Here is a 15,506-nt window from a genome sequence, read left to right as displayed (position 1 = left end):
AACTTGAAATCAGTTGAAGATGAAGAGATTTATGTGTTTGAAGTGGGAAGGCTCTTATTATGTTTCAATTTCAATCTAATGAGATCATCAGCTTCCCCATTGGAATTTTATTAAAATGTATGGATGCAAAGTTTTCTGAAATAAAGTTCTCTCATATTCATTTTGAAAGATAAATTCAGTACCTCGTTTGAAGGATAACGAAAATGTTGCACCGGTTTCATAGAATGGGTCTGAATATAATCTTGCTGGGCCATTGCATCCACCAACGCTTGTAACCATTGTTCGTGCTCCTGCTTATTCACTGCTCTCTGGAACATTATTCAAATAAAAAATCGCTGTTAATCATAGTAAGCAGCATTATCATATTTTCAATGATAATTTACTGTAAGGTGAGCGGTTTTTAATTTGATAGTTTAAATTTCACTTTCTAGTCAACTAAACTAAAAAAAAGTAATAATAATAGGGATTCTTGTTACTCTTCGATCTGAAACTCATATCCATAAATTTGTATACTATCATAGCCCAAGAATCTACATGAAGTGGTATTTCATTTTTCCCAATTTCTCTCAGAGTTTACGAGATGAAGAAGTGTTTAGGAGGAGACTCATCGACCTTCACATACTTCGTGGAAAATAAGTATTAACATCTAAAACTTTTCTTTATAGATATTTAACATTGAAAAACACAAAGATGAGATAAAATACCGGGCAAGCTGGTCTAGTGGTCTGGGTGTTGCAACCTCCAGTCTGCTAGCACTGCCTGGTCGTGGGTTAAAATCCCACTGGTAGGCATGGACATTTGATCATCTCATCAATCACCGAGGTACTCATTCTATTACACACGCACAAGCAAAAACCTTATGTGGGCATAATCCGTAACTAAAAAATGCATAGATAGCACAAACAGCCTACAAATGTATATTAACAAAAAATGTTTTCGATCTATTCTCATTGCTCACCAGAATAATAGTCTGCGATCGTGTTAGAATTTGCAACTCGAGTCCCTTTCCTGGATGGACATTGGCGGCTATGCCCATGTTGAGTGAGCCATGGCATGGTGACAGATTGATGTAATCCATCTGCGATTTGTAGTAGTGAAGCAGTCGGCCCTTCAACACAAACCACAGTCGCTTCCAACGGCAGACCATGCGCTGTCACATAAAACAAACGTTCACACCCTTCAAAAAATTAAGATAGGTATAATTCTAGACCTCTTATTCTAGTTCCATCATTATTTTTTTCAAACTCTATCATTTAAAACTTACAGTATTTTGTACTGTGAGAAGGCATATATCCTAGATGGCATCAACTGGATCCGGAAGACACAGACCAGACTATCCACTTTTGATTTCAGTGCAGGTTTAGAGAACTTCAGCCGTTTACTCATCTTTTCATCATTAAAATAGAAGAGTGATGCATGAAATGGGAAAAGTGTAATTGATTCTTACTTGATTGATCAACTTATTTTATATGAAATTTATCTCGTTTTGATGATTTAGAATCATTTGATAAAAAAGTGAAGTATACAACTAGAGAGACTATGAATCAGAGACTAAGGCCCTGTTTCACAAAAGCTGGTTAAATTTTAATCGTGATTAATTCCACGAGAAATGATCAGAGAAGGCGTTTTTGAAAAGACGGAATCTCTTATTTGTTCTCGTGGAATTAATCACGATTAAAATTTAACCGGCTTTTGTGCAACCGGCACTATGTAGGCCTATTTAAAGTCACTGTATACATCCCTGGCCTTCACTGTAAAATGAAGTTCTCAAGTTCCAAGTTCTCAAATTACAACTTCTATTAATAAATGACAGATTATGGCATGATCCCCAAGTACGAATAATTGAAAACACAAATTGTCAATTGTCAATCACATAAAAAGTGGTTGACAATTTAAATTTGTGTTTAATTATGGAAAAGTACCACAACATCACTCACAACACAACTGTACGAATAATTCTTGGCACAGATCTTGATATAATCGAATAAACATTGTCAAATTTCTCTAGCAAGTGTATAATTTCAGCTAACTAATAAATAAATAATAGTGATTTTTCATCAATAAGCTTTCATTGATAATTAAAAATGATAGTACCGGTACTTAATAGGCCTATAGTAGGTACTAAAGATAATACTAACAGGTTTACTTAGTCTTACTTCAAACTGTCAGCATTCCTTGGAACTATTTCAATGAATCTCATTATTCAATCAATACTGACAGTTTAAAGTGGGGCTCTCATTACAGAACTGAAATTTGAAATCATCGGATTTTTACAGAAAGGTATTATCCGAAATATCAAATAATCTCAAGTGCTTAATCATTTTTCAATAGTCAAGTATTGAATTCTCATCTTTCAAAATCTGAATTCCCAACGAGAGATATTTCCATTCCCTTTGAAAACCGGGATCGAGAATCAAGAAATCAAAAAAAAATTATGTAATGTGACGGTCGTAACGGGAGACAGTAATCAGGGAAAGTGAAACGTGTTTGATGGTTTTCTAATGCTGCTACTGTCATTGATCTCTTGTTGAACAGGTTGACATTTGATAATATCAACAGAAAATACCATGATATGATATCTCTCAGCTTCATAGTATGCACACAAATTAGAGATGATGTGAGTTATGATTTCCAATACAGCGTAAGTTTTCTTATTTTGCAATAAAGCCCAATCAAAATCTTCAGTAATAAAGTAATAACACTTATCAATTGACCAGACAATATCGACCAAAAGCTTTGCCTAGCCAACATTAACGTATACTGAGTAATTAGCTTTCCAATATACCATTTTGCCTCGTTTCTCCAAGTAACCAGCCATTTTTACAGGTGATCTTTTCTCTGTTGTTGCCACCATTGTAGTCTGCTCTCAATGGAGGATTCTGGAAAAGAGAACCTCTTATCATTACTCATAGAATTTGAATAGAAGAGATAACTTTTTGATACTGTAATCTTACAACTCGAAAACCTTAAGCACAGAATACAGCAGAAGTTTATATTATAGAATATTAGAATATATTATAGAAGTTTTCTCTGCCTTCATTTAAAAACCTATGAACTCTAGTTCTAATCCAGCGGTGCCCACCCCCCTAAAGAACTAAAACGAAAAAAGAGCCTTTTGAAGTCATTTTAAACACATCTGATTTTTCTCGGCATAAAGCCAAAGTATTTCAAGGACCCAGTCCCCCCCCCATTGTGGGCACCCCTGTCTAATCAATGAATTAGGATACAGTTTGGATACTCAGCTTCCAAACTATCCAATCGCACTTTTCTTGATTTTTTATGATGGGTTACTTATTTGTAATACGTATTAACCAAATCATCTCAGATAAGAACCATTTTGTTTTTTTCAATGATTTATTATTTATTTATTTATTCAATTTATTCACAACACACAAAAATACAATGAGAAAAAGCAATATACAACAAAACAATTACAACAACTATGGTTATAAAGTTACTGTAGCCTGGCCATGTTCGAAAGAAGCAGAGCTCGAAAACTGCCAAGCCCTCACGAAGTTACTCGAGCGCGGAATTTTTTCAACCTGACCTCCGTGCAGTAGGAGCGCGACGCGTCGGGCGGCGCGATTCAGAAACTTTTCGAGCTCCGCGCAGCGCCGCGTCTCCCAGTGCACGAAGGCACACCCGATCACATGTATTCAATTATTGGAGTACTTTTATCTCTTTCGATACAACAACGACAAAATTTTATGTGTTTAAAAATCTTTATTCTCGTACTTTTTTTTATGCTAATTTTCATTTGTAATCAAAATGGAACGCAGATTGAATTAAAATTGAACCCATGATAATTGGTGCCTTGATAGCACACAGAAATTGTGAGCCCCAACTATTAACCTACGCCGGAACGCTAATAGAATCTCTATAGGCTCTTTTACAAACATTTCCATGGTCATTTGCTCTCTGTATCAATATGTTTTCTATTTGTGAATAAATATCTCATTTCTTGGTTCAATCACGAAAGAATATTATTAAGACCTACATGCTGAGTGCTGAGGTAATAGAAGGTGGACCAGAAATACCTAGCAAGCAAAAATGGAAAGACGCGCTTCAATAATATATAATAAAAAAATGTTGAAGTTGTACATTTTTTCAACACAACAATTTTCCGACGCAGACCTGTAATAATAAGGGGGCTTGAGCAGAGTTCGCATGACGGCGTTTGCTCGAACTAATTGCTTTCCACTTGGAAATTCATCTGCCGTTGTCGGTATTGTCGACGCTCGACGGCCAGATCCAGATTAGTTCTACGTCCAGGAACTGACTTTCCATTGTGCCTCGGAATGTGTGAGCACTCATTCACATGTCGGTGCCCAACTGCTGTTGCAAAAGGAAGTAACATTGCAATTACATCAACTTCTGTGCAACATTAACTCTTTTTAACTAAGTAAAATACCAGACAATTGCAACCCACGCCTTCGAAGACGTGAAAGTCGTTTTCATCCCATATATTTCATAATTTACGCTTGGTGTGATAATTGAAGGGGAGATTATCGTAACTTCACTAATGTACCAGTAATTTTCTCCGGAATCGTGGAATAATTGGAATAGATAGCTCGGTGGATAAAGATAGATTCAAAAGTGAGCATCTTTATTGTGATCAGCGAGCTCTCCAGTACGATATTAGCCTAATAATTCTATGTAGAGCCTAAATATATAGTAGAACTCCAATTATCCTTACTAAAATATTAGAATAGCTTTTAGAGGAAAGTAGACTGAATTTAAGCAAATTTGAGATATTTTCAAAAAGTACCACTCTTTACAAAAGAGTGGTACTCAATACAAAATTTGATTCATACAGTAAAGTATTAAACCGGCTATAATTAAAGTATATACGGTATTATACTTAATGAAGATTTTCTTCCATAATTTCCCGGTTCTTTAAGACTAACTTATTTATTTAATTAACGGAATATTTGATCAACCAAATGGGGTTCGACCCCAAATAATTCGGATAATTGGAGTTCCACTGTACATGTGTAATATAGGAAGCAATGCAACAGATCAATGGTACTTGTAGTTTATAGTAATTCCTGAGCTGCGAGATACCTGGAGAAGCTTGAGGAATTGCTATTCTAAATATCCCATCACTAGAAAATTGGAATAAATTTCAATTTCTCTTTCATTCTCCATGCAATTTTTTTTTTAGTTGTACAAAAGATCGAATCTCTCAGTTTTCCAGTTCAATAATTTTCAATAAAAAACTCAACGTAATCCAGTTTGATTTTTTCAAGTATTCATTCATATAGGTTATAAGGAAAACATATTTTTACCCTTCTTTTATCAATTTTCTGGAAGGAAAAAATGGGGTCAATTCAATTTAACTGTTGTGATAATTGCACAACTGGAACCATTATTCTCATACAAGTTAAAAATATGCTTCATGGAATGCGAAGTTATTCAGTACTCCTTATTAATCATCATTCTGAGCTACCTAGGTACTCCCTATTGAGCTACTAAGCTCAGAATTTATTTACATGAAGATATTTAGTGCTTTTTCTTCTCATGATCCATTGGAGTTTTAAATCAGAAAATGAGAAACGTGAGTATTTGTTTATTTTTTCTAGGATACTAATTGCATTCAATCCTAGTGTATTTGTAAAAAAAAATTTCCATGCAATCAATTCTATGATTATTGTTTTAGCATATCTTCATAATTGAATTTATACATGGAATAATCAGAATTCTCTAACGTTTGATTCCAAGAAGAGGAAAAATAATCTGTAGTGCAAGTTGGGATTGTTCTACTATACTACTGACTGATCTGATAAGACCAAAGGAAGTAGCAATGCTGGAGTTTGAGCGTGTGGGAAGCTGATTCTTGATATTCATGTGGTATACAATGTTCAGATAACAACTGAATTATTGGACAGTTTTTTCATCACTCGCACTATAATTTTCACAATTCTCATTTCTCGGTTGAAAACAAAGAAACGGTGTAAAAAAAATACCGCAATGTCATCACAATTATTTTTATCATAGTGTCATTGGTCGGTGTAATTTTCAAAATCTCATGATTGACTGTATACCACTTTTAAACCTAGTATATAAACTTAGATTATTTCATTACCCCAAATTATTATGATTAGGCTATTGAATATAGGTGAAATAAGGCTAAATATCTGCAGAGCCAGATAATACACTCTCTACTTTTGATTCAATGGTATTGATACCGGTATATTCTATATAAATTCTAAAAATCACAATTTCTTTCAATTATCCATCATATAATTTAGAAGCCACTTAAACAAGCGAAAACTACATACTTTAAAATTATTTAATACTTTTATACCCATCAAGATTACATTTTTATCTCAATTGAAGATACAAAAACTTAATTGGAGAGAGATCAAACATTCCTATGAGAATACTCCCATGGAGTCTCCATGTTGAGTAATTTATTAGAGAAAGAGAATAGAGGCTCATTCTCGTAAAATGCATATAATTTATAAATTGTATTTTCAATAAATTCCCATGTCTTTTGTATAATGCAAGAAATTTTATTTCTCATGAAATGCATTTTCATCATTTATCATAATAATTTTTATTTTATCATAATGAGAATGAGAATGAGTGTGATCGAGAATAAGCTTGACAGAATTATTTCTGATTTAAAAAAAAATGCTCCAATGTGAAAGAAGATCGAATGTGGAATGAATAGAACAAACCATACAGCAAAAGCAGGCAATGAAAGTGGAAACGAATGCTCAGTGCGAGGAAACAATAGATGTAGCAGGAAAAACATTAACCAAGTAAAGCTTCTGGAGATTTTTTGGAATAATATTGAGAGAAGTGGAAGTTAATGGAGAATAATGGATTAGAATGTTTTTGCGAGACAGTAATCGAAATATGAATGCTCGTCGTTTTCTGTGAATGATTGATGTATTAAAAATGAGTCAGACCAAGAAAGAAGTGAGGATGCGATCAGAAAGAATAGGCTACACAAAAGAATCCCTGGGAGAAGATCAAATTATACTCACATTAAATTAGTAGGTAGCTATAGTAGGAATGATTTCTTTGAAAAAGAGGCACAGGACTTCTTTCAATCCAAGAAGGAAGAAAATAATACAAGACAATAGAATAATGGTGATTTTGCAAAGTGCCTTCTCTAAAGAAAAGATTAGACTTCCAGAAAGCAGAAATTAACAGGAAATAGCTTCACGAGATTTGACCTTCTGAATTCGTGGACAAAATAAGAGGTTAACGTAGAACAATTCACACTATAGAGAGGTTAATCCAGAGAAAAATATCCATGCATGATGAGAACATCAGATGCCAGACTTGACAGAAAAGCCGGAAGGAGGATAATGATAAAGCTTCCCTGAGGTCAGACTCAATTGGGGGACCAATCATTGACGGGGGAAGAGTCATAAATCAAGGACAACGATGGACAGTAATCACTTATTGTAGCACTCTCATAATATTCTCAAGCGTAGGTGGTCGGGATGATTTTATTTATTAGGGTCGATGCGACGTGTGTCCCCCTCTTATGATTAATTCAATGGAGAGCTTGCAGAGACGCGTCATAAATATTTCAATCTAAACTGACGTCCAAAGTCAAGCCAAATTACGGAGCTGTGAGAAAAATTGTTTTTGCTTTTAGCTCTCATTCAGCAATTGTTTTCAGGAAATGAAGTTGTCAGAACTGAGAAAATGTGTTGTATACTGGCAGTAAATATAAAATCTTAGTTCTATGTTTTGCTTCTGAGAAATTAAAGTGACGTTTTGCCAGGATGTTGTTTAGTTGTTGATTGGACTACTGGAATAAACTAGTAATATTGACCTATACCAAGTTTTATGAACTCCATTGCTAGATTCACTTTAAGGAAAAATAGTTTTTCATGGATCTGAATTGAAAATGGAAACTAATTATTCAAATGAACGGAACTGATCTGGTACGTAAGAATTAGTAAGTAGCCTACTAAGTCACTTAGTAAACTGGTGAAATGGACCGAGAAAGATGAAACTGGAGATTCATGTAGATCTGTTGAAAGGACTGATCTGAATCAAATCTTTGAAAACAGATTATACTAGATTATCTTAGTTTTCTTATAGGTATAAATCTACAGCTTGAGGCGATAATAAAATAATCAGTGTAGAGATTACAATAAAGCCGAAACGTTTTCGGAGAACGGCGATGAGAATGAGAAGAAGTGGAATATGAGAGAGAAGAGAACTCTGAAAACCCAAAAATCATATCTGCATCACTCTAGAAAACGTCGAATAGAAAGTGAGTTACCTATACATAACTCACAGTGCACAGTGTTGTAAGTGGAGCGTACATGGTAACTAATTAATAAAAATTGTAATTGATATCAAGGAGGAACGAAAGTCGACCTGTACAGTAACTCTGGTTGAACATTCATCTACCATTATAATCTCCTGTTTTTCTTATGCCTTGCCTTGATTGTTTTTGATTTCAAGCTAAGAATAAAAATTAATTTATACGAATATGTTACTAAAAAATATACATACTACGTACAAAACCTTTAATTCAGTGCAAGATTTTGGAGAAACGTCAGAACAACAGCTCTCTTATTCCTCACTCTCTTCAAATTAAAACTCTAAACTTGTATTGTGTGACATTTTCTGGAGAAATTCCGATTTCAGGATTCTAGAATTGAATTATTTTTCAGTTATTTTTTCTTGATATCTCCTGAGAGGTATCTCTCTCATTTTCTGTATCTGTTGTCTGCTAAATAATTAGAACCCATTTGTTTCCTGTGTTTGAAGACAAATAAGCCTACCGGTATTGAGCTATTGCCATTTCGCTTCTATGTAGAGGATGTATATTTCTCTGTTTGCGTTTCTTTATTTTGATATTCTTCAACTTTGACTTTATTCATTCATTTATACAATAATCACATCATCAAAATGATATGGAGAGAAAAAATGTAACATTGTGCTATTCCTCTCCCGCATTTAGATAAGGTTTTACATAGTTCAAAATAGGCTAAGTCTTGTAGTTCTTCGACTTCAACTCTCAATATTAAAATGTGAAATTCACAATTCCATTTTTCCTGTATAATGAGAAACGCTTCTCGACTTTATTACTGTTGAGTACTGTTGAGTGAAATCTGAATCTCTATTAATAGTAATGTGTGAATCACGACCTCCTACAACTGTTGTAACCAAATAGAAACTCCGAGCGTAATATGAGTGAAAATGGAAAACTATTGTATTCAATAAGAGCATCAATACTGTGTGAATTGGAATGATAATGTCTCCTGCTGAGTATTTTTTTGAAATGGCTCTCCAGCTCTTCAGCATCCAGCATACATCTGTTTAGCATCTTTCACCGTTTTAATTTGAATAGCACAAGAAAAACGACTCTGCTAACATGAGAAAAAAGATTAGCCCGAAATGGTTGCTAAAAATAGTAAAAGCTCTACAGAGCAGTTCGTTGTGGATGCATATCATGAGTAGTGGAAATTTACTCTCGGTCCACAAAGTGAATCTGCAAATAAAGTGCTTCAAGGATATGAAATTCATTGTTATGAACCGCATTATTGTGCAAACTATCCGTGAAATTTATAGCATGGAGAAATAGAATGGATGGTCACCTATTCACAGTATTGACCTAATTTTATCAAATTTTTATTAAAAAACAGGAACTTGAATAATAATAGAACCACACTTTGAACGAACTAGTTTATTAATTTTCAGTGGAAATATTGTGTTAAAGGTATATGGAAAGACTCAACAGTTGAGTATGGACGAGTGAAATAATTTACTATTTGAGCTCATTAACAATATTATTAAAAAAACACTAATTCAAATAACTTTATTCAATAGTATAATCATAAATATTTATAACAATATTATTGATCCAATGCTCTCTGGAGAAGAGTGTCCTCCAACGTCCTGGAAGGTGCCCACATGGGGGAGACTGTGTCATTGGAATTCTTGGGGGTGGGGGGGTTTCTCAAAACACTTGGGGGTTCCAAAAAAGTCCTAATTTATTGGAGGATGAGTTGAATTTTTCTAAATTGTGGTTGAGGGGGGTGGTTTGTACACAATGTCATTGGACAAAAATTCACAGGAGAAAAACAGGAGATGAAATAGCAGCTTTTTTATTAAGTTGGAAATAAATTTTTGTGACAAAACAATGAAATTACCTTCAATGTCATTGAATAGGGTTTTGTAGATTGCAGAACTTGCTAGTTCAAATTCAATAAAATCAAAATCTTTTTTCGCCAAAACTGAAGTTGACCCGATTAATGATAAGACCTACTTATCCGACGTTATTATTATTCTGAACTACATTTATCTACATAGCACATAGGCATTTTCAGTTTTTGATCGAGGGATGGAACTGGAACTGTCAAATCGCCTCCGGTAGTCTTCATCAAGCTGGTTTTTGTCAAACTTCAATGAACTAAAAAACTATTCTTTTAAAAACAACATTACTGTACAGTTCTTCTAATTACATAATTTTTATAACGGCTCCCAGGAAATAAACACAGTTGAGGATAAACTGATAATGTAATATTCCCTCCAACTGTCAGCATTGTTTGAATGGGACACATTGTGTTCCATTAATAAGGAATGATGACAGTTTGAAAAGAATCCCACTATGGCTGAAAGGAAGCTACAACGAAACTTATGTAGCCAAGGATTGAAACTGAACCGCACAATTACCATTAAGTTCGTTAAAGCATCTACAGTTTAGTACTGAATTGACGTTATGCAAGCGGTTATCAAGATCGAAGTAATGGAGATTATCTCAACGGAGAAGCCTACGGTGATTGTTCTTTGATGATAATGTCTTCACTCAGAGCCCAAATACCATTTTTAAGCACGCTACTCCATTACTACTTGTTCCTCAAGCTGTGATTCACTTGTTTTTCCTCTCTAATTTTTCTTATGAACTGTTCCATTGTTCTATATGATGATGTCGAATCATTTATTTGATCTACAGTACATCTAAATCATGACAATCTAGCCTGGATATTAAATTATGATAACATTCTTCTCTTATTTCAACATAATATCAAGCTGTGTGGCGTGTATATTATATAATTAATGCAGTATATTATTCATTATTCATAATGAGTTTAATATAATACGTGTTTCATATTGAATCCTTTTTTTAACTCTGATCACCTTAGCTTGGGCTTATCCCAAAAACATCTCGTGTAGTCTTTACGAACGTAAATCAAGAGTGATGTGATAATGTTTTTTTATTCGAGCCATCATTGATGCTTTCGCAAAAGTAAACTTGTTCTATAAGACTTTTTCAGAGAGAGCTTGATTGACTCATGATTTAGATTGCTGGTAGTTGAAAACACGGATTTTTTAAAAATAAGTGATTGAACGGGTGACCTCTTGTTATTTAGGACCACGCACCAAGGTGCGAACAGAAGTAGTAAGTCGCGGTTTGAGACCCACCTACAACTCCAAGTATATTCACGAATCATTTCCATGAGTCTAGAACTCTCATCATCTAGAGCTTTTGTGTGCATTAATCTTAGCAAAATTGAGATGATGATGATGGTGCAATTGTAGAGATGAAGCGTGAACACGCTCCGATAAGCAATCATATCTGGTTCTTCTTCACGTATTTGGATAAGCATAAACTGATGAGATTAGACTTTCATGGAACCTTGATCCCTAAGCCGGACAGGTTTCATTGATGAATTTGAAATCAACTACGTCCAAACTTTCACCCGATGAAATTTGAATGAAGAAGGAGCTAATTTGTTAAGCTATAAGTTATGAATGAAGTCCGCTCAAACGAAGTAGTAAACTAAGTTCCGGTATTGTGTCAGTGTGAGTGAAGAGAGACAGAGGAGTGTAGCTCGACAACAAACTCATTCCTGGATCGAATTCTCGTCCATCCCGTCCCGTCAACCCCGTTTCAGTTGAAACCAGTTCAGGATTGGCGAGAGAGCATCTCAGGAACTGGACGATGTCTGTCTGGCTCGTGAAGACTTTCATCTATTCTCTTAACATTTTTTCTGAGAAGACGAGATGAGGAAATAGGAAATAGATTATAGAGATGAAGAAGAAAAAAATGAGAAGAAGAAGAACAACATCAACAAAAAGAAGAAGAGGAAGAAGAAGAAGAAGAAGAAGAAGAAGAAGAAGAAGAAGAAGAAGAAGGAGAAGGAGAAGAAATCACACAGAGAAAGGACCAACGAGGGGAGGAGAGAGATTAATAAGAAGAAAATAGCTGAGAAGGAGGAGATGGTAGAGCGAGAGCAAACAAGATGAAAAATACTTTACTAATTTACTACTTTATATTACTACTAATGCTTCTGTTGCTACTATTTATACTAGTTTTATATTTCTATGGTAAGAGAAAGAGAACAATTAATGGTATTACTAGAGGATAGGAAGGAAGATGATAGGATAAGCATAGCGGGAAAATAGAGGAGAAGAATAAAGGGAGGAAGAGCAGGTGGAGGACATGAGAAACACCATAAGACGGCAAGTTAAAGAGGAAAATAACAGAGAGAAGTAAAATAATAAGGATATTGGGTAGGAGGAGAAGGGGGGAAAGGAAAGGTGGAAAAATATGATGAACGAACGAGGTGATAAAGAGGAGTGGTAGGATTGTGGGGATGAGGGTGAACAGAATGAAAAGGAGGAGGAGAGTGAGAAGAATCGTGGGGAGAAAGAAATAATAAAAAAGTTCAGAGAGATGAAGGCGAGATACAAACGAAGGAAGAATTATACAGTTCTACAGAAAAGAAGTCCCATAATTTGATGGACCGTTTTGCCAGTGACAAGCCTATCAAGGTTGGAATACGTGAGTGGAATTGGAGAAGTGATTATAGAAGTCAGGTTCTTGCTCTGGTGACACAATTCCATGATTGAGAAAAGTGGAGAGTAGCGAAGCCAACAATTTGAATGTCATTCAAGGAGATGCTCAATTATATTGTTTCAATATCATATGAAATCCCAATTCAATTTTTCGTTTGATTAGATTTTCACAATTTGTTAAGAGATCATATTTATGACTAGAGATTATAGAAATCATTAGAAATAGTTCTCTAATTGAACATGATTGGTTAAATGATCAATTTAATCCAGAAATCCAGAAGGAATGTATATTCAGAATATTAGTTTCCCGATTCTTATCATTCCTTATGAATTTTTGAGAATTCTTGATCCCCATCCCTCGACCTCTGTTGCTTTCTTCATGTAGTCCTCTTTATCCAATTCACTATCCTCTATCCATGCACATGTCCAGCAATAAAGCAACAAGAAATATTATCAATGTCATACCAATCACATCAATGAGACTAGTCATAATCACCTGCTACTCACCACGTCTTTACTAAGTGCCAATACCCAAACTCATGTTTCATTTTTTATCTTGATTCATTTTATTCATTTGCATCTAGTAAGTAATATTCATTCGAATCTTGTACATTGAATTAGAAAATCGTATACACTCCAACATCGCTCTCCATCAAACCTGTTTTCATCTATCAGTAAGTTCACACATCTATAATAGTTGATTATAGTATAGAATAAAAAATCTCGTATAACGTGAAACATATAAGTTTTCTGATTTGAGGTAGAGAACTTGCATCATGAGTACAGTATTTCATATTAAATTGATTAAAGTGCAGTTTACGTTGATAAGTTGGAAATTCTTGCTTGTTCGCTGGTGAAACTTCAAACTCCAGTTCAACACGAGGGCAATGAGGTATCACAGCAGCCATAATGTAACAGGAAGGAAGGATAGGAAGCTGCTGGTCGGAAATTCACCTATTCATAGTTAATGTGAGGCACGCATGCGCAGCAGCATGTCGAAATGTGAAGCATTCTTGATTCAATTGAAACGCACTAGACGAAAACTATTGTGAAAACATCATTAAAATGCAGACATTAAACCTTTTTTGGAAATTAGAAGAGCTTGAAAGAATGGTCATAATATTATGGTACAAGTGAGAAATCCAAAGTATTAGAATTTTTTTAATAATGAATGAATCATAACCAAAAAACTTGTTTCAATAATAATTACATTATCATGTCAATTTAGTCCAATTTTCACTCAGATTTTGACCTTGAAAATATGGGGGTTTGTACATTTGTGAGGTCAAAGACTAGTGATCGCTTATTTTGTGCACTTGAATTGAGCCTTGATCAGTGATTCAGCTCTCTGACATTCAAAACTGGCAATCGACTCTTCCGTTCCAATGAAATCATGCATGCCCATTTCACTGATGCAACAGGTGTTTTTTGGGATTTCTGTTATTAATTTATTTATATAGAAAATAGATTTCTCTAGAACCGCCCACAGAGAAATTCGCGATTCTTTGATTGAGGGATTAGTTCAAGGTAAATAATCAATACAATTCACTCCTGTATACTGTGTATATAATTCACTTATACAGTGCAGAGAAATTGTCTTCAAATAAAACTGTCAGCATTGCTATTAATAACATCAATACCTCCCATTCAACTAATAATGCTGACAGTTCGATGTGAAACTTACTGTATATCGAATATTTGGCTGAGATAAATCATTAGTTAATGCAGATTGACGAAAAAACGGTGTCATGAATATGTCAGTGAATGTCTCACAAAGATATTGTCAAGAGACTCACAAGAATAGTGTGTAATATTGTGAGTGTATAATAATAAAAGTTGTATTGTGATTAATCATCTCACAAATATGCTACCGTACTCAAAACACCACAATTCGAATAATTAAGCTAAGAACAGGAAATCTATTTCGATTCTTGGCTCTATGGCATCATATTGTCAATATTTCAATTAAGTTAATCATTCATGGTCTCGTTTTTCTGCTTAGTTGGTCAATTATTGGAATAATTGAGATATTGATTGACACCAAGGCCGGCCTTCGGCCTTGCTAGTGATGGTAAGACACTCTCACATAACAATATCCAATATTCGTTTAAAAAGATGTGCAATTGTAAAGTATTGAGTGGTAATTACTGTACTGTAAGGTATCGATTGCGAAAATATATGCGGTGCTTGATATAGATTGATTTACTTCTCAACGATGGGAATGAAGCTTTTTGCATCATTCAATCCTATTCTATATAATTAGTATATATATCGTCATGTAATTTGTTATGCAATAAAGTTATATGTTTATGGAAGCAGGAGCTACACTCTTTGTTGAAGTTGATGTTCGATGTAATTCCCCAAACATAAAATAAAACTATTCAATATTATTAGTTTTATGTTCGAATGAGTTTGTGTTTCATGGAAATGTATCTACTTAAAATTGTTCTATGATACTTATAGTCCAGTCAACGGAAGATTATAGAGGGAAAAGTTTGGAACACAATTTTCAACTCCACAGCTCTTTTCAGGATAGTAAGAGGATTAACATATCAAAAGTCCTCACACCTACCCCCTGTGCTAAAGGGGTGGGGGTGGTTTGAAAGTACCATTTTTCCATTTTTTTGCATATATCTCGGAAACTATGCATCTTTGTATTCTGTGCAAAATTAAATCTTACAAAATTACCAACAAGTTTTGTCCTTCACATTTTTCCCATATCT

General features: G+C 34.4%; 1 protein-coding gene across 2 annotated transcripts in view; it reads right to left on the bottom strand.

The window, feature by feature from the left end:
* The window catches only part of LOC111049340, a 39,704-nt gene that overhangs the window by 18,151 nt on the left and 6,047 nt on the right, over positions 1-15,506 (bottom strand). For both annotated transcript variants that reach the window (XM_039436553.1, XM_039436554.1), the window contains exons 2-4: positions 2,786-2,879; positions 959-1,150; positions 183-308 (exon numbers count right to left, since the gene is read on the bottom strand). In XM_039436553.1, coding sequence (XP_039292487.1) covers positions 183-308; positions 959-1,150; positions 2,786-2,854 — 387 coding nt within the window. In that variant the 5' untranslated portion in view covers positions 2,855-2,879. The remainder of the gene's footprint in view (positions 1-182; positions 309-958; positions 1,151-2,785; positions 2,880-15,506) is intronic.

The sequence above is a fragment of the Nilaparvata lugens genome, chromosome 10 (assembly GCF_014356525.2).
Source record: "Nilaparvata lugens isolate BPH chromosome 10, ASM1435652v1, whole genome shotgun sequence".
NCBI lineage: Eukaryota > Metazoa > Arthropoda > Insecta > Hemiptera > Delphacidae > Nilaparvata > Nilaparvata lugens.
This window is presented reverse-complemented; position numbering and strand designations above follow the sequence as displayed.